This window comes from Pseudoliparis swirei, chromosome 6 (genome assembly GCF_029220125.1).
Source record: "Pseudoliparis swirei isolate HS2019 ecotype Mariana Trench chromosome 6, NWPU_hadal_v1, whole genome shotgun sequence".
NCBI lineage: Eukaryota > Metazoa > Chordata > Actinopteri > Perciformes > Liparidae > Pseudoliparis > Pseudoliparis swirei.
In genome coordinates, this window is record NC_079393.1 from 22,398,305 (window position 1) to 22,417,182 (window position 18,878).

General features: G+C 42.2%; 1 protein-coding gene across 3 annotated transcripts in view; it reads right to left on the reverse strand.

The window, feature by feature from the left end:
• gnao1a (guanine nucleotide binding protein (G protein), alpha activating activity polypeptide O, a) overlaps positions 1 to 10,207 on the reverse strand; it is an 88,233-nt gene extending 78,026 nt beyond the window's left edge. For all 3 annotated transcript variants that reach the window (XM_056417500.1, XM_056417502.1, XM_056417501.1), the window contains exons 1-2: positions 9,511 to 10,207; positions 8,894 to 8,936 (exon numbers count right to left, since the gene is read on the reverse strand). In XM_056417500.1, the coding sequence (XP_056273475.1) occupies positions 8,894 to 8,936; positions 9,511 to 9,628 (161 nt within the window). In that variant the 5' untranslated portion in view covers positions 9,629 to 10,207. The remainder of the gene's footprint in view (positions 1 to 8,893; positions 8,937 to 9,510) is intronic.
• Positions 10,208 to 18,878: the final 8,671 nt, after the last annotated feature.

Genomic DNA, 18,878 nt, shown 5'->3' on the forward strand with positions numbered 1-18,878 from the left:
CTTTAAGAGGATAGGAATAGATACATAGATCACATGTAACAAGCACTAGTTATTTAATTTGACACAGAAAAGTAATTATTCGTAAAATGACGTCAAAGACAGAGCAGCGACTCTTGTTTTGCATGTCCAGTGGACGTGATACTAATAGGAAGTGGTTGCTCCAGAAGCAGTTGATAACATCTCTGGTTAAGCCAGTATACGTCAACATGGGCTCTGTTCCAGGCAATTTGAGTCTTTGTTGAATTGTTGGATCCTCCAGACTGTTGAAGCATCGTGACGGACAGAGAGGAGTGGGACCACAGGTTTCATCAGGTCATCCCAGATATAAGGTTGAAATGTAATTATTCAGTTCTCCTGTCTTCCCCTGTTTCAATATGAATCACTTACTTTGAGCGGATTCAAGTAGAGTCCGGTCATGTAGGGGAGACAGACCAATGAAAACGTTCTGAATTCCAACAGCCTATCAGATAAAAAGGCTGTGGTCCGGCTGAGACACAGCAAAGCACGCTTTGTTTGTCAAAATATTCAATCTTTCATAAAGTCTCATTAAAAGTGTTCACATATTGAGAGGTATCCTAACATTTGGTCCGGACGTCCAGGGTTCCTCGACACACACGGTTCCCTGAAGGATCCCCTGACGCTTCGTTTGGCGCAACAATTTGTCGACATTTGTGGTGTGTCTGTCTCTTGACAACTACTTGATGGATAGCTGTGAAATGTTTAACACATTCTGAGCAACATTTATTGTTTTGCCAACTCAAGCATGTTAACGAACTAAACTGAGACGGTGAACATGGTAAACATGTTACCTGCTAAACATCAGCATTCTAGCATTAATAGATCTATTCTATTTAGTGGGTGAGAACAAAAGATTAAAGACATTAATCAACACAATTACTTTACTGAATTCACAAAATGCCAGAAGGAATCAAAGAATCCATTTGAATAAGACAGTTTTCTGGATATAGAGTGGTCAGAAAAATACAAACACCTGTATTGTGTAATGCTAAGCAATGCTTTACTTTCTTAAAATTTTTAGTTTCTGTCCAACTATAATTTCAGCTGCTTGTGTGTGGACTCAATCTTGAGACTGTACCTGTGGAGATGTTGTACATGTGGACAACATTACGCTAAAATTAGTTTATTTCTAATACATTGTATGCCTAATGTACATACTGGAGGGGGGAAGCTAAGCAAACCCTGACATCCAATATGATGCAATCCAACACAACGTTACAAATGCAGCTAAAGGCGGCACAAAAAATCACAAGTATGTATTACTGCACATGTCTACGACTGCACATACTGTTTGCACTTGAGTGTGATACAAACACAGAAATAACGCACATTCAGACATAGACTGCCAGCTGCAAACTCAGTCACCATCAGCTGACATTAAGTCAGCTGATGTGGTCACTGCAACAAGACGCCTTTGTCTCGCAGCGATCTGAACTCATTTTAAATCTGCCAAATAGGCCTAACACAAAAAAACACATCAACTTAATAAACAAACAGCATACAAACACAAACACAGACACTACAACCTGCTAACCGGACACACAAAACCCCATGAACCCGACACTCCGCTAACGACTCTCATACTCATTATTCATACATGTCTGTTATATTCATTGAATGTGTTGTAACCCTGTAATACTGTTCATTCTGTAAACACGACATCTATTACTTCTGTCCATCCGGGGAGAGGGATCCTGCCCTGTTGCAGCATATACAGAAAAAAACATTCAATTGCACATACGTGTACACACAAAAACACACACACACACATTTCTCCCACAAAAGAGCTTTGTTTTTTGTGCGAAGCCCTGATTAGCACGCGGACCACACACACACAGTCACATTGAACTGACCGGATTCAACTATGCAGACCAGGAAAGAGAGCAGACGTGGCTGAGAGCAGCGGCTTCCAAACCTTTTAGGCCACACACACACACACACACCTCTCTCCACCCTACCAGGTTAGGGCACCAGCAATCCCCCACGCCTTCAAAAAACAAACAAACCGCAAAGTAGCCCATTTATAGCCGCATTAAAGGCATTAAGTTTAATCATGCACAGATTTTCAGAAGAACACGTGTGATAACCATTCCTGCTTCAGCTTTAAGGCTAAAACAAGTATGCTACTTGTGATGGAGTCCTATTTCTCTTCTTTCACATGACATTACATCACATGTCATTTAGCTGACGCTTTTATCCAAAGTGACTTACAATAAGTGGATTCAACCATGAGTACGAACTCAGAACAACAAGAATCAAGAAAGTAACATTTCTTCAAGAAAACCAAACTACAAAAATGCTTCTTACCGAACAAAGAAGAAGAAAAAAATACATTTGACACATTTAGAAAATCTGCAGGTAAGAAAGTAAAGTGTATCAAACCATCTAGTTAGCAGCTAGCAACACGTTCAACTAACGTCAAGGTCAAGAAACGGTATGGTCCACTTTTGGGGTGTCTAATGACAAGATTCATCTCGGCATGACTGTGGGAAATGTGTTGTAATATCACAAGGATATACAAATTTAGATTAAGAAGAGAAGAGTTTCCTTTAGTTTGGATCTAGTATACGTGTCTAATGCTGCGTTCGCACTGCGAACGCATCAGAAAAAAGGAGAAAACAACACGGTCGGCGTCCTCAAACTTTCGTTGTCGATAAAAGGCACTGGGCATCCGCTTCAGATAGACCAGAAGAGGGTGAAACCAAAGCATATGATTGGATGGCAGTTCACCAGCTTGACTCTAATGTGCAGCACCGCGCGGCAACAAGTGTCGTCCATCAGCTCGTAGCTTATGTCACCGGCTTCCATCACAAATGGCTTGTAGAACGTTGCTGTGCCGCTTGTGGCGTGAACCGGCATAAGTGTGTCTGATGTGATTAAACCGGGCTGCCTATTTATAAAATACAAACGTTATTCAAACGCTTAATACACAAAGACTTATCAAAGACTGACACGCGCTGGCGCACACACACAAGAGCTATCATAATAATGTTGCGTCACTGTTATCTCACAACTCACTGAGGCAGCCAATCAATTCATTCCGGCATGAACACGCCCACGGCGATATTTAACCAATGGAGGGTGACTATCTGGCTGACGGACTGTTTCAGATGACCAGTTACAGACTATCTCCTCACGCAACACCGAGTTGGTGCCCCCCCCCCCCCTCTCTTTTTTTCTCTCCTTGTGTCTAACCATCCCAGAAAAGGAGGGTAATAATTATCGAGGATAACAGAGTCCAGAAGAGGAGCACCCTTTGCACCCTAACAACCATGTCCTCGACACCCTTGTCACTTCCTCTAGCTTAAATAAGTGAGAATATGTCCTTTCACTTGACAATCTCTCTTCTTTAGCACAAAATGGCTTCACTTCCCTCACGTCCCCAACCTCATTCACACATCCTCCCTTCACACATTTTTCTTTTCACACTTCAACATCACTTTACCCTTTTGAAAAAAAGGTTATAATGTTCTTTCCCAGTTGCCTCTGCCTGGTGTCCCTGTAATTCTCGTCACTTTTTTTTTCTTCACCTCATCTACTTTATTCAAAATTCCCATATTCTTCGGTTCAGTCCATTCAATGTCCCTTTACAAACTGCTTCTCTCTTGTGCTGGGCCTTTTCCTTAATTTAAACTCCCTGTTCGTGTTCCTCCATCTATAACCCCCCTTTCCCTTTGCCTCTCTGCACAAAACCCCACCACCTTTTTTCCCCTCCATCATCCTCCCCTTCCCCTTTTATTCTCCTCTTCCGAGGCTTAAACCTAATTATCTCCTATTCTAGAGAAACCACTCTCTCTCTCTCTCACACCCACATACACACACACACACACACACACGTGGGAAACAGCCTGTGGGAAGTGGTGCAGCCGTGAGGGAGGGAGAGCGTTTGTTCTCCCTTCGGCCAGTCGCCTCAGATCATGTCAGCACGGCCCAACACACACACACACACACATGTACATTGTGAGCGAAGCCCGAGATAAAGAAAAGGAGTAAGACCAAGTGTGTAAACCGACTGAATGATTGGCTAAAAAAATGTTTTTAAATAGTCTGGCACAGTGCCGTAGCCTTGTTATATGAAGAAAGAAGGAGTTCCTGTCTTTGAAAAACAGATGTGCCTTGAGAGCCGACGAGGATGATTTGTGTTGTTCAATCAAACTTTGTCGTGTGAGCAACAGAGGCCACCTCTATCACTGCTATTGAGCCCCTGTGAACATAACAGGTATGATGAAAGCAGTTTACAGTGTCTATACTTCTACATGGGTTGTAAACTGTTAATGATTGAACAAATTATTTACCTGGAGATTTAATCAGGTAAAACAAGATGTTCTTCTGTCTATCAGGCGGCCTGGAGATGTCAGGAAGATTCACCGTGCTCTCTGCAGGCAGATGGCTCAATACGTGCGGTAGTTTAAACTCATATTCAGAGCAAATACGACTGATTAGGAATATTAGTTGATGTGATTTTAAGTTGTACAAATTTAAAACAAAATTAAAGCAACTCTATAGCATCTTTCATGAGACGTGTTCTGTTTGGTAATTACCAATGTCTGTCACACATAATCGCCCAAGTTTGTAACAGACACACATATTATAAATGTGATTTCTCCAAGCCCAAGTAATCAGGATCAAGTTTCCTTGTTGGTGTATGGTTGTTGTTTTTTTAAATTACAGCTGCTACTTTTAAACCCATATCCTTACAGAACAAGCCCTAAAGCCTTTCAGGGAAACTTACACAGAATAAAACATTTTTAAAACGAAAGGGGAGGGTTCTGTACTCGGAGCTCCAATCTTTCTTCCCCATCACCCACAAGTTGTACAGGGGCTTTGACAAGCAGTGGCCTCTCTGGTTCTGCTTAATAATAGGAAAATACTACAAAATGACATTGTGTTTCTCACACACAGTGAGCACTGCTCGAGAGGTCAGTTTGCCGGCTAGGCAACGAGAGAACCTTTGCACACATAGGCACCATAAACAGATGGTGTCACACACACACACACCTATGTACAAGCTAGAGATACGTTGTTCACACAAGTCCCTTGGGTTGCTGGCCTAAATAGGACACTCACTGACTGGCGATCATATACACAAACAAACACAGTATTCCAGTCAGTCACACGATTTTAAAACAATCGTTTTCCTTTAAATTCTTATTTTCTGCAAACATACGTTGTCTTCTTCGCCTCATCACTCCTTTCCCCTCCTTGTCTTACAAAGTTAGTTTTACAATAGACTGGGCCGTTGCCTCACACCTTGATAACTAATGTGCCCAAACATAATGATAATACACTATCAGTTCTCTTTCACACACACTTATAATAAAAGTTCCTGTGCTCACCTCAGAGATGTTATCAGTGCTTAGTCATGAGTTATTGTCTCTCAGAGATTGCATCATCTGAGAAAGCAATAATAGGTGCTTCAAAGGAGAATTTTGTAAAACATACTGTATTTTTTGTAAAGTGTAATGCGTGGTAAATTTCATCCAAAACACATTTCAAAAATACTTTCTATAAGTCGACTTAAAGAATAGACTCAAAAAGACTGGTAGTCTTTAAAAGGTGGACACAGCTGTGGTATTTTTTCCACTGTTTTGTGCATGTGGTAATAAACTTATTTTCACTTGTTCCATTGAAGATCTTTACAGTTATAAAAAAAATCACATTAATGGATGAAGACGATACAGCTTTCATTTTACAGCTTCGCAAAATCCATTTTCTGATATAACAGTATCACACACACACACACACACACACACACACACACACACACACACACACACACACACACACACACACACACACACACACACACACACACACACACACACACACACACACACACACACACACACACACACACACACACACACACACACACACTTACTTGAGCAGAGCCCAGATGTTCAAAGAAAAAACATGCAATGAAGGCTTTCTGTTTCTCTGATGCGGTTCCGGAAAGAGCAGAGCGTCTCTGAACATGAACGTGGAGGCTTCCCTCACAGGGCGCTGCCCACCACTTATAAAGTAGCTTCTCGCTGTAATATCAGAGCCCCTTTCCATGGAAATCAGGGTTTCGAGGAAAATGAGGGGATAAGCATGGCTGCCAAGTGTTATTTTATTTAGATTTTCATTTTGGGGAGAGGGCACCTGTCCACCTTAAGCAGGTCCGAGCCAGAGTTAGTTAGTAGCTTAACCTCCTTCACTTTGATTGGCAGGTGACAAGACCCAAGTCACGTTTTCGTGTCTTGCTTGAGGAGTTAGGATAAGAGCCTAAACTGTACACACGGCTCCAATGTTACGGTCATTTTAAAGGGCTTTCAATAAGTTGCATAGATTTTAGTTTAAAAACATCTGAAACATGCATAATTCCATGATGCTCAGCCCGGCAGGTGAGGGTTAGTTACTCTAATTCCAACACACATTCTAGTATGGGAGAAATTTGGAAGACGGAAACAACAGAAAAAACACGGAATATGGTACGACTGTTACATGTTATGTTTTAATAATGTTATACACCTGTATGATGTGCATTTATTGTAATAACAGGTGTACAGCAACAATAACCTCATGATTCGCCTCCTATTTTCTTTTTATATGCCTTTATTCAACCAGGTTTGCCCCATTGAGATCAAAAGACCTCTTTCACAACAACAAAAACTGGCAAAGAATAGCATCCTGTAATATCGGCAACAATTACATAATAGGCGTCCGCCAATATGGACTAAAGCAGCCGCCCATTAATATGCGTTTACGTCAAACCAAGTGACATAAATGTGTGATTTCCAGCAGTCACACAAAACCAATGATTTCAGTTGCTCCAAAAGGTTTGGACCTCCTACGTATTCAATCTGGAGCCTCTGAATCATGTCCTCATGTGAGATGTCTCAGTACGATCATTATCAGCTAAGACGGACTCGGCTGTCTGTAAAATTACGCAGTACAGGATATTGAAGCGAATCCATATGTCACGACAGGATTACAAATGAAATGACGGAGAGGGGCGTAATAAAAAGAACGACAGTAAATCCTGTTGATATACTATAGGATTACTGCAGTGATATATTAAACAGAAAAGTACAGCTCTAATGAAGTCACTTAGCTCCGTGCTAAGTGCCACAGGTATACATTGAGACCCGACAGGGGTTGAACCGGTGCACAGCGGTGGTATTTTATGAGCGCTGCATGGGACTGACCCCTCAGTCGGCCGTGACAGAAACTGACACAGCCAACGGCGTTGTATGCTCCAGCAGCCAGTGGCAACTGATGGTGTCATAACACAGAAGCCTATTCATATCTTGGGTTAGAAATATTAATGCTGCAAATAGTTTTTTTAAATCCAAATCAATTGATTTAGCAGTTAATGATCTATAAAGTGTTAAGTCATGCTAATATTTACTAAAGCCTGAGCTGACATCGAGAAAAACATCATGTGAGAATTTTTTTTAATTTTTAAAAAACCAATTATTCATTATCCGAACCGCTTATTCTATTTGGGGCGCTGGAGCCGATCCCAGCTGACATTGGGCGAAGGCCACCATAGACAGGTGACCAGTTTATCCCAGGGCCCATATAGAGATACACAACCATTCATACTCACATTCACACCTACGGGCAATTTAACCTGAGCTGCATGTCTTTGGGCTGTGGGAGGAAGCCGGAGAACCCGGAGGGAACCCACACTGACACAGGGAGAACATGCAAACTATAAGATATACAGTTGCCAATTATATGAAATAGAGAAACATAAAAAAGCCTCACATTTTAGAAGCTGATTATTTTTGGCATTTTAGCAAGAATAAAAAATGACTTAATGCACAAGTGTGTATGATATAACGACATCAAACAGTGAGGTTGGAGACAAAACAAATAAATGCCTCTCACTCCGTTTCAAAGCGTTGCGGAAAACGACGGCCTTCAGATAAACAGAGCCAGTGTTTGGTTTGTCCGTTCTGGGCTACTGTAGAAACACGGCGGTGCAACATCGGGGACGACGTCGAGGAGGACCAGCTCCCTAAGTAGATTTGAAGGGCTCGTTCTAAACTAATATATACGCAAAACTATTTTTAATTATTTAGAAAATAAATTGTTGTGATTGTTTCATTCCCACTCTGCCAATAGATCCCCCGAAATTATAGACTGTTTCTCTTGATGAATAATTGAATCTATAAATAGCTGCAAATAAGGATTTAAATCAATCAATTGATTGATCGATGTTTTCAGCACTATGAATATACTACACAGTAATGTTATTCGCAGAACTATGACTTGGTCATTCAAACTAACTGTTAGTTCTCTCTCGCAGTAGTCACTCAATTGGGAATATTATCCTAAATTTAGGCCAGGTGAACAATATCGTCGACATATTCTAGCCTCCAATACTGAATAAATATTACTAATAACAATAATACGCAAACAAATAGAGTGCAAGTACAACTGAAAAGTGAGAATACATCAAAAAGTGACAACTTAAATTTGCCACACCTCAAATCTGAACCTTAAAGCAACCAAATGCTACTTCTGATATCAGGGTGAAGATGAGTTTATAGACAGTGGCATGAGAGAGTGTATCTGCATGAACGTGTGTTAGAACAGGCCGTGAACACAGCTCCCCTCTGCATACAAGCAGTCCAGTAAATCACTGCACCTTTCACACAATCTTCCCACCCACACAGAGCAACAATCATGTGCGTGACCCAAAGAGTGAAGCTCGGGCAGATGTTTGACCGAGCTTCAGTGAGAGGCACTGTGTGTGTGCGTGTGTATGTGTTTGTGTGTGTGTGTGTGTGTGTGTGTGAGCGAGAGAGAGACAGAAAGAAAGAGTGAGAGAGGGACACCAGTCGACTCTATCGCCATTAGACCGTGCTTATTAGAGACTTACTTCATCTGTTTGACGATGGTGCTTTTCCCTGACTCTCCAGCCCCTGAGGGATAAGATACAAGAAGACAATGTTAACAGGGTGTGTGTGTGTGTGTGTGAGAGAGAGAGAGCAAAAGAAAGAAGAAAAGAAAGGAAGAATATGTCTCTTAAAACAAACCTAAGTGAATAAAGACAGCAGCTTGGTGGAGATAATTAAAAAAAGATGGAGAAAGTGGCTGCACCCTTTCTTCCCGAACATCCTATTTTTAAATTCCCACCCATTTTGTTTCAATTTAGTCAGTCAAATAGATGACACAGAATAAAGCTTACAGCTTTTACCCACATATTGACTGCATGGTTCTGCAGAGAGACATTTCCCCACCTAGCATATCTTTGATGATAAACCCCTAGTGTAGCAGGTGGCTTCAAAGTGATGTAATGAGAGGGTTATTAGAGTGTGCTTGGAAATGGAAGAAAATCAATGCCATTTGTTTGATTTTTGTTCATATCGTTGTTTTTTATGACGGACGTTATGTTTTTTTTAAATAATTATATTCTGTATTCTCCATTTCCACCATTCTGGTCATCCTTTCCCAAACGCCCACCCCCTCGCACCACACCTTTCCGCCCTCCCTTACCGAGCAGCAGCAGCTTCACGTCTTTGGCCATGGTGACTCCGTCCTCCTTGAGGTTCTTCTCGATGGCTTTGCTCCGATCCAGAGCCGCCCTCTCCTCTGCGCTCAGAGTACATCCCATGGTTAGAGAACACAGCTTGATAGCTTAACCGATACCGGGACCCACGGAAAAAGAAGAAGAAGGAAAAGACAAAACAATAAAAAGGTGTATTCAATGACACTTGTGCGTGGAAACCAAAAAAGCTGGTTGCCAATCTCTTCTTCTTTTTTTTCTGTCTTTCCTCCTTTTCCTTTGATCCCTCTTCCTCTGGCTCTCTGGGCTGCTCCCTTTCTCGCGCTCTCAAGTGCCGTTAACGCATTAAATTAGGGATCCTGTCGGTTTGATCCACAGACGCAACTCGACGCAAACCACCGCAGTCGGTCCGTTTCTCAAGAAGTGGCCTCGGTGGTGTTCCGCCCGTCCGTCCTTCGTCTCCCTTCTCGCGTGTTTCCGTTGGTAAATCACGGTAACGGTTCTCTTCCTCTCGGCTCGTCGACAGTTGGCTGTGTGTTACTTGGCGGCGGGGAGCAGCGCTCGCATCGTCTGGTTCCAGCACCGGGTTCACGGCGGATCTTCCTCCGTGTTGGGCTCCTCCGAGGCGGCAGCGGGGACTCGCTCTGTGACTCTCTACTGCCTCCCGGTAGCTCCGGTAGGGGCTCGGTCGACCGTTAGTTCATTCGTTCGGTTGCAGGTTGCTGACGTCAGAAGAGTAAAAGCAGAAGTGTGTGGGGGGGAGAGAGAGAGAGAGAGAATCCTCCCAGTGGCTCTGCCTGGCGGTGCACTGTATTGTCCAATATTAGGTTTTAAAGAAAATATACAAATAGAGTTTATGTAATTGTTAACTCACCTAACCAATGAAGTCCAGGCGAAACTCCGACCACGTGTTTTTTTCTGGGCTTCGGCTCATGTTTAGTCAAGCCACGAGTACTGACCTAATGTCACGTATATCGACTGTAGCCTACACTGAGTGGTGTGCGGTCACAGGTGTGTAAATTACTCGGGCAATCAAGAGTTGAATAGAAGGTAATCTTTCATGGGACAGTTCAGCCTCAAATCTAAAATGCATGATGTGTTCTTCACATTTGGTTTTAACCAGCAAGCGGACAGATGTTTGATATTCAGCCAACAGATGTCCACACATGATCTCAGCTGTCATCTCAAAAAAATAATACCAATCATTTTATTTAATGGAATATGTTGAATTCTCTTATATCAAAAATACTTGTTTACACTTATTTTCTTTCTTTTTTACTGAAAACCATATTTTAAATATCTATTTTGATCAAATAATGTGAACATATTGCAAATAAAATGCCTTGGTTGAGCGATGTGCCCCAATTCTTTCATACATTTCACGTCAAAGAAATGCTTTTTATTGTTTTTGTGCAGCTTTAAGCTACAATTAGTTTAATATTTTGGGTTTCTGTTGGGTTGAGTGTCAGGCCTCACCTCTGCCCCACATATGGAACCCAGAACAGCTGTTTCCTGTAAACACACTCACACAAGCTTGAGCGTATACGCTGCCCTGCCTGGAGGACCTGCAAGAAGTGGCAGTGAGCCAAAGGGAACAAGTGACTGGTGCAGGAAGTCGAGCATCAAGCGTTTGCTAACGAGTACGGTCGCCACATCCTGGCGGGTTTTAACGGAAGTCTATTTAGAAACGCAGGCAGATTGTCAATGGGAACATTTTCACACAAACATGTTTAGATCCTGGGCCATTGTGTGCATCCAAGCACATTGGAGGAAACACTCGTTACCTGTGTGTGAAGTTCATACAACATGTGAATGGCAGAGGTATGGATGTTATTGTCTTACTGAAACCACCTTCATCATCATCATCATCATCCACCCAGACTGCAATGAACCCCCAATCCTCCGTCATAATGTTACTGTTAGGTTTATTCAAACTGCATGAAAACAGAACTTTTCAGAATAGTTTGTCTTTACTTAACAAGCATACTTGTCCTGTTCAATGTGGGGCCCTCGTTAACAATGGACACAATAACAGGAACTGGACATTGACCCCTCAATATTCTCATGTATTTATTATTGTTATTGATTGTTATTTGTTTCCTTTATTCACCTGGCATGTGTGTGTCTGCAATGTTATTGATTGTTATTTGTTTCCTTTATTCACCTGGCATGTGTGTGTCTGCAATGAAGGCTTGAATTGAGTGAGAGGTTAAAGCTGGTTACGATGAGTAAAGCTCATGCAGGCAGTTGGGTCAGCTCAAGGGGAAGAGAGAGATTGAAAATGCTACACTAGTCTTATTAGTAATAGACTAAAACAGCCTATAGTATACAGTTGCGATGCTGATCTTAAAGTATTTCTGGGCTTTCAGTAAAAAAACTTTCTTAAAGCCATGTACGCCTGGATGTTCTATGTGTCCAAGTGTTCAACATCAATCATATTTCATTCATGAACCACCATTGTGGAGACCTGTATTGTTCATAAGCACTATTGTTAATTCACAAGTCTGATGTTTAATACTCGACTGATTTTGAGGAATTTGGTGGTTAAATGGTCACATCTGCATTATAACATACTCCTGATGTTTAGCAGTTATAACTAAGTATAAGCATGCTAACAATTAATACTACTCATTGAACTGATTGTGACTCTTAAACAAAAGGATCAACGTAATCACAATTGATCATCCGGGGGGGAATATGTGTGACAAATTATATAGAGAAGTATGAAGAGGCAGATTTAGAGGACCACTACATCCTTATGAATGTATCCACACAGGGCTTTGAATATTTCAAGTAAATTTCATAGAAATCGATGAAATATCTTTCAAAAATATCTCCATTTAAACCACAAGTGTCAACCCCATGGTGGTGGTCAGTCAGTAGGTTTTATCCATGAATGTCGATACAAATTGTACGACAATCCAATTCTGTGCTATTGTTTTTGCGCAGCATGCAACATAAATTCACTGATATGAGAGAGACTTAGATGCAGCTGAAGGGCACCTTCTGTTTCTCTTGCCTTCCTTTGTCACATCTGGTCAGTCCGTGAACAAACACAGACTGTGGTTACTGTTACACAAGCAGAGCACACACACACACACACACACACACACACACACACACACACACACACACACACACACACAAACCATCAACAGCTATGTGATGCAAGTCTGAGGAGAGAGTGTGAGCTGATTGAGGACACACAATGTAAGAAACTGAAACCGTGTTCTGCAACACATTAAATGAGAAAACTGCTGGCAGCAGTCAGTATTTAAAATATACTCAAACCTGTTTAGCCCTTCTTTGGGAAAGGGAATTTAAAAATAGCACAGCATGGTGTGCAGCACAACCACTCTGAATTACCTACGTCCATAGAGTGTCACTGACGATTATACCTGCAAAAGTAGGGAATGGATTAAACAGTGTGTTTATAATTTACAATCATCAGCTGTGGTTGCTTACATCTGTCGAGCTACGCTGTGACACAAAGGACAACACAGCCTCTTTATTTCCACGTGGACCATTATTCTTGCCCTCGGACTTTTAGCGTGATATCTGTATGCTATGTGTTCACCAAGTTCATCCTGAAAACAAGATTATTTAACTCAACAAGCTCACTAGCCATCGTCTTCAGACTGTGGATTCCTTTTGTTTACCTCAGTCTGAAATCAAGGACCAATCATCACAAATAATCTGAAGAGTGGTTAGACTCCGCCCCCCATTAGCATTGTGAACTTCGTGTGTACCATGCAAGACAGAAACAGTAAGGTAAGCAGGGCTGGGGAAACCCTCATTTAAGTGTGTACTTTTACTGCGATTACCGGGAGTACGACATAACAGCCCCTCTGAACAAAGCAAACAGCCACGGCTTGTTTCTAATAAAAAGTGCATAGATGCTCATTCAACACCGTCATCTTCTTTTCTATAAGATGCTGGGTCAAAAATCAGAGAGTGGGATCGAGGCTAACTGGATGTGTCAGGATATAATTTGCACTCTTCTGTCTGCAGTTTTCAAAGAAACGTGGTTGGAGCTGAATAAGGTCAGAGTGATATGAGGGAGGGAAAAAAAGACAGGCTTGGTGTGGAGCAGTGCGGCAGCAGAAGGAGACATCCTAATGCTCTTAATGATGACATCTCAAACACCGAGAGCACTGCTCAGTAAATAAACAGCACTCAAAGGGCAGAAGAGAAGTGAGAGACTTGTACTGAAAGATTCCCCACAACATGAAGCAAAGGTTATTTTGACACAACAAAGCAGAGGGAACTGCTTTGAGATTTTAGCGCCAAATACTTTAAGATCTTCAGCACTCAATGTATTTGCAGAACATGTGATACAGGCCAAGAAGGTCTGTATCAAATTTCCTGCCAATCGTTGTCAAGTGCTGGACCGACCGACAGCTTCCAACTCGATCAGCGGATGGTGGCGATCACACTTTTCCCCTCAGCCAATCAGACGTTGCCACAACCTCATGTTCTCAGATGAAGTTCCTGATCTTCCTGATCAACATAGGCATCAGTGACCATCATCCCCAACGTTGGTAGCAATTTGGCTTTGAAGTGACCAGGTGCTGAGCATGAACCCCACACACATTTCCATTTTAGAGTCTCAGTTATTTTAGTTGGAAACAATCAAACGAAGCACCAGAGCACTGACTGATGTGGGGCCACTGCGCTGTGTGGGCCTTCAAAAACAACACGCCTACTCCTGCTTCCTAAGAGCAGTTTGGAAAGTTTGGGGCGATTAGAGATGTTTGTGTGCCCACCACACAACCTCTATTTCTGTGTGCTGGCTTTGTTTGGGGTTGCATAAGAAGCATATTGATTTTTCAATATTTATTCATTCTGCAGCTGTTTTGTTGTTGTTGTTTTTAAATTTATATAATTAATCCTTGCCTTTTTTTGTTTTTTGGGTGTGTGGGTTTGAAAATTATTGTTTATTTCGTCTCCAGTGCATCTTGTCAAAACGAACCCACCTGGGTTATGCCATTTTGAGAAAAAGAAACATGTTTCTCTCTTACAGTAGTTGCAAATAGATTTTAATTGCAGCATCATGATTTCACAAGAGCGTGGAAAGCAACGCGTATGACTAAACCTTCTGAGTCGTAAATATTTGGAGAGAATATAAACACAGCTTGGACCACTACAGAAAGGATTGTCACATTTTGTGTGTAGAAATCACACTATTACCCAAAACCAACAACATGGGGTCTGTTTGTCTGGTCCACAATAATACAAGACAATGATCTCAATCTGCTGTGCAGTGTTGTAGTCAAGAGTAAGACCACCCAAACCGAGACCAGACCATGACCAAGACCAGACCAGAGCGAGTTCTAAACTGCATGACACCCTTACAATAAATCTGAAACATTCAAGTTACAGCCACCATGAAAACACTAACAGCAAACAAATGACGGTTGCTCATCAGTCACCTCTATGACTGTATGTCATGTCATCACCCAGGCCGTCCAGTAGTTTCCCTGTTTCCTCAGTTTCCCTCTCCTTTTGTCTCCTGTGTGTCAGTCTGGTCTGCCGGCAAGGAGGCATGGCCATCTCCTCCTCCCTCTCCTCCTCCCTCTCCTGGGCTGGAGCAGCTGGCACCAATCTTCTACCAAGATTGTGCAGTATATCAACCCTGGTCTTCCTGCCATACATCACCAGATCGTTTCGTCGCCACAGTGGCATTCAGGCTATTGTCATGCTGGTTAGCTGTTGACTCTGTACCTGCTCACCTTGTACCCTCTTGTCCTAGTTTTGGATCACCTACCCGCCTACCTGCCTGCTCACTCTCCGACATCATGCCCACTCTCCACGCTCCCTCGAAGACTTCCAGTGGCAATCCCAGCCAGGTTTGAGGCTGAGCAACCCTGCCCTGTCCACCAGTGTTTGTGATTTTAATATTATTAATAAATCCTTTTTTGTTACAAGCTTTCACCGTGATAAGTGTCTGCTACTTCTGGGTCCACATTTTGTTTACCTGAACATATCAATGTATACTTTACTTCATAAATGGGAATGTTTGTTTACTGTATTCACCAATTCACCCCCAGTGGTACACTTGTTTGTAGCAGCAAGCAAAGTTACAATATATACAATAAAATACCTGAGCAGGGCATTTTAAATTGACGATAATATAATAAACCCCAAACAATATATGACCTTGGAAAAAGTGTCCTTATAGGGATATTGTGGTATTTTTTTCAACTTGTCTTTCACCCATCGATTACCCATAATCACCTCTCCTGTTCAGCGATGTGGGGGCGCTGGAGCCAATCCCGGCTGACATTAGGCGAAGGCATATAGTCGCCAGACTATCGCAGGGCTGGCATCTATAGACAGACACACTCACACATATAGGCAATTCAGAGTCCTGCATGGACTGTGGGGGGAAGCCGGTAAACCCGGAGGGAACCCTACCTTGGTCTTAATCTCGTACTGGTACTCGTTCTGACAAAGGCTTATGTGGCTTACACTTTGCCACCTCTATTGTAGAGATTTGGGAAACCAGTTAAACTCAGAACATCAGAGCAAGCAGCTGAAGCTTTGAACCAGCAATTGATGATAACAGCAGTAATAGTGCAGACTAGTATTGTTACGAGATGTGCCGACGCTTCGAAGCGTGTGTCGAGTAATGGAGGGGGCGTTTCCTCGAAGCGCGTATCGACTTTAGAGTAGAGACTGTGTCTGTCTGTCCCACGGCCACTTCAATTAAATAAATCAAAAGTAAGCAGAAGAGGAGTGATGCTACACAATAACCTTATACAGAAGTTAGCCACCATTATTTCAGCAGTGCAACAAAATGGGTCTATAATGTAATGTCTCCTAAATATTCTGATCTCTGTCATCTAAGCTGTATGTTACTAAATGATTTATCAGATAATCACATTGATTTATGTTGCTAACTGAAACACTAGCTGAGCCATGAAGAATATGTCTGCCTGAATAGGTCGACTCCTCAAGTCATAATGGCCTCCACATTCCTCGAGGCACCGGTCGAGGGGGTGGAGTAAGCAACCATCTTTGAATCGAGCCTGGTAATTAATCCTCAACCAAAATGCCTACACTACAACACATTTTGAAAGCCTTGTTCTTAGTCTTTCACATCCAACCTGGAAAAACACTACAGCCAATATTCGATTTGTGATTCTGTACCGCCACCAGGTCCATATTCAGAGTTTATATCACAATTCTCAGAATTTATATCAAGTTTGGTTCTTAAAACCGATAAAAGTTATTATTGTTGGAGAGATTTTAATATCCATGTGGATGTTGATAATGATTGCCTAGGTGCTGCGATTCATCTCGTGTTGGACTCGATTGGCTTCTGTCAGAAGTACAGAAACCACTTACAGCTTTATTACACGGCTTGATCTTGTTCTTACTTATAAGGCGTTGACGCATTGGCGTTGACATTGAGCATTTGAGCGTCTTCCCACAGAATCCTCTTCTGTCAGACCACACAACCTCATAACTTTTGAATTTATACTGCGGAGTGTACTCCGTTAGTTAAAGTTTCTACACCAGATGTCTAACTGACAGTGCTGTAGCTAAATTGCCCAAAGGCGATTCGCTTCTGTATGTTGATTCGATACTACACGTCTCAATATAACAGAGGACTCCTGGTCTAACTTTAGTCCAGGTCCCAGATTGATCATCTTGTTGACAGTGCCACAGGCTCATGAGAATGACACTGGACTCGATAGCCCCTCTGAAGAAGAAGACAGTGAGAAGAAGAGGAGGTTTGCTCCTGAAAATAACCCTCAGACCATGAAGCTAAAGCGAAAGCGTCCGCGAAAGCTTGAGCATATGGCGTATGGCGTTCAACTAATCTCCGAGAAATCCCGCTTAGTTTGGCGAGAGATAGTCTTAAAACATATAAGAAGGCCCTCCGTAATGCCAGAGCAGCCCTGTTGTACTCATCAGTAATGAGAAAAATAAAACAACCCGGTTTCTCTTCAGCACAGCCAGGCTGACAGAGAGTCACAACTCTGGAGCCGAGCAGCATTCCTATAAAGTACTTGAGTGGTAATGACTTTATGAACTTTAATGAAAGATTTTTTAACACTATTAGGGACAAGATTATTCTCTTGCCCATAACCAGTGTAATCTGTGTCTCCAAGTGGAACCTGGCCTTGGAAACACGCTGTATGCCCTGGGTGTATATTGGAGGAGGCTTTCTCTCCATCAACGTGACAATTGATCTTCAACGGTATCTTCCTTGAGTTTCACCGCCGAACCTGTCTACTGTCTCTTGGACCCCCATCCAGCGAGGCTAACTTAAAAAGGCGTGTTGCACTTTAACTGTTCTGTTGACTCTCTATTAGATAGATATCAATGTGTCTCTGCTAACAGAGCCACATTGCCACCACACTCCTTCAAAAGGTGGCTGTTATTAAACCTCTCCCTGAAGAAGCCCACTCTGGATCCAGAGGTGTTGGCTAACTACAGACGATCTCTAACCTCCCTTCCTCTCCAAGATCCTTGAGAGGTAAGTGAGTACCAAATCAGTTATGCGAACTTCACATCATAATAGTTTATTTGAGAAATTTCAATCAAGTTTAGAAAACACCACAGCACCGAGGCAGCACTGGTGAAAATTACAAATTACCTCTTAATGGCGGCAGCAGATAAGGACTCCTCTCTGTCCTGAACATTAGAACCTTAGTGCTGCATTCGACACCATTGATACACTTGTGACATCCCTGTTACAGAGACTGGAGCAGTGGATTGGCATTTTCAGGCCTGTGACACACTAATTTGGTTTAAATCCTATTTATCAGGTCGATCTCAGTTTGTATTTATAGCTTGATGACGCCTCGATAACCACTAACGTTAATCACGAGGTTCACAAGGTTCGATGCTTGGACCAATTTGTATTTGCCTTATACATGCTTCCTTTGGGCAATATTGTCAGAAACACTCCATAAACTTTCATTGTTATGCAGATGATACTCAACTATATCTGCTCGATAAAACCAGAGGAGAGCAACCAACTCTGTAAAAATTCAAGCATGTCTTAAAGACATAAAAACATGGATGACCTGCAACTTCTTGATGTTAAGCTCAGACAAAACCGGAAACAGTACAATATTTTAATGGCCTAGAGCACCTCAGAGATCAATTATCTGGTGATGTGGATTCTGTAGGCTGAAACCCAGCATTGCCCTAGCATCCAACACCACTGTAAGAATCTTAGCGTTATCTTTGATCGGGACTTGTCCTTTAACTCCCACGTAAAAGCAAATCTCAAGGACTGCATTCTTTCATCTCGTATGTTCAAAATCAGAGAGCACATCTTGTCTCAAAAGATGCAGAAAAAAATTGGTTCTTTGGTTCGTTACTTGAGACTGGATTACTG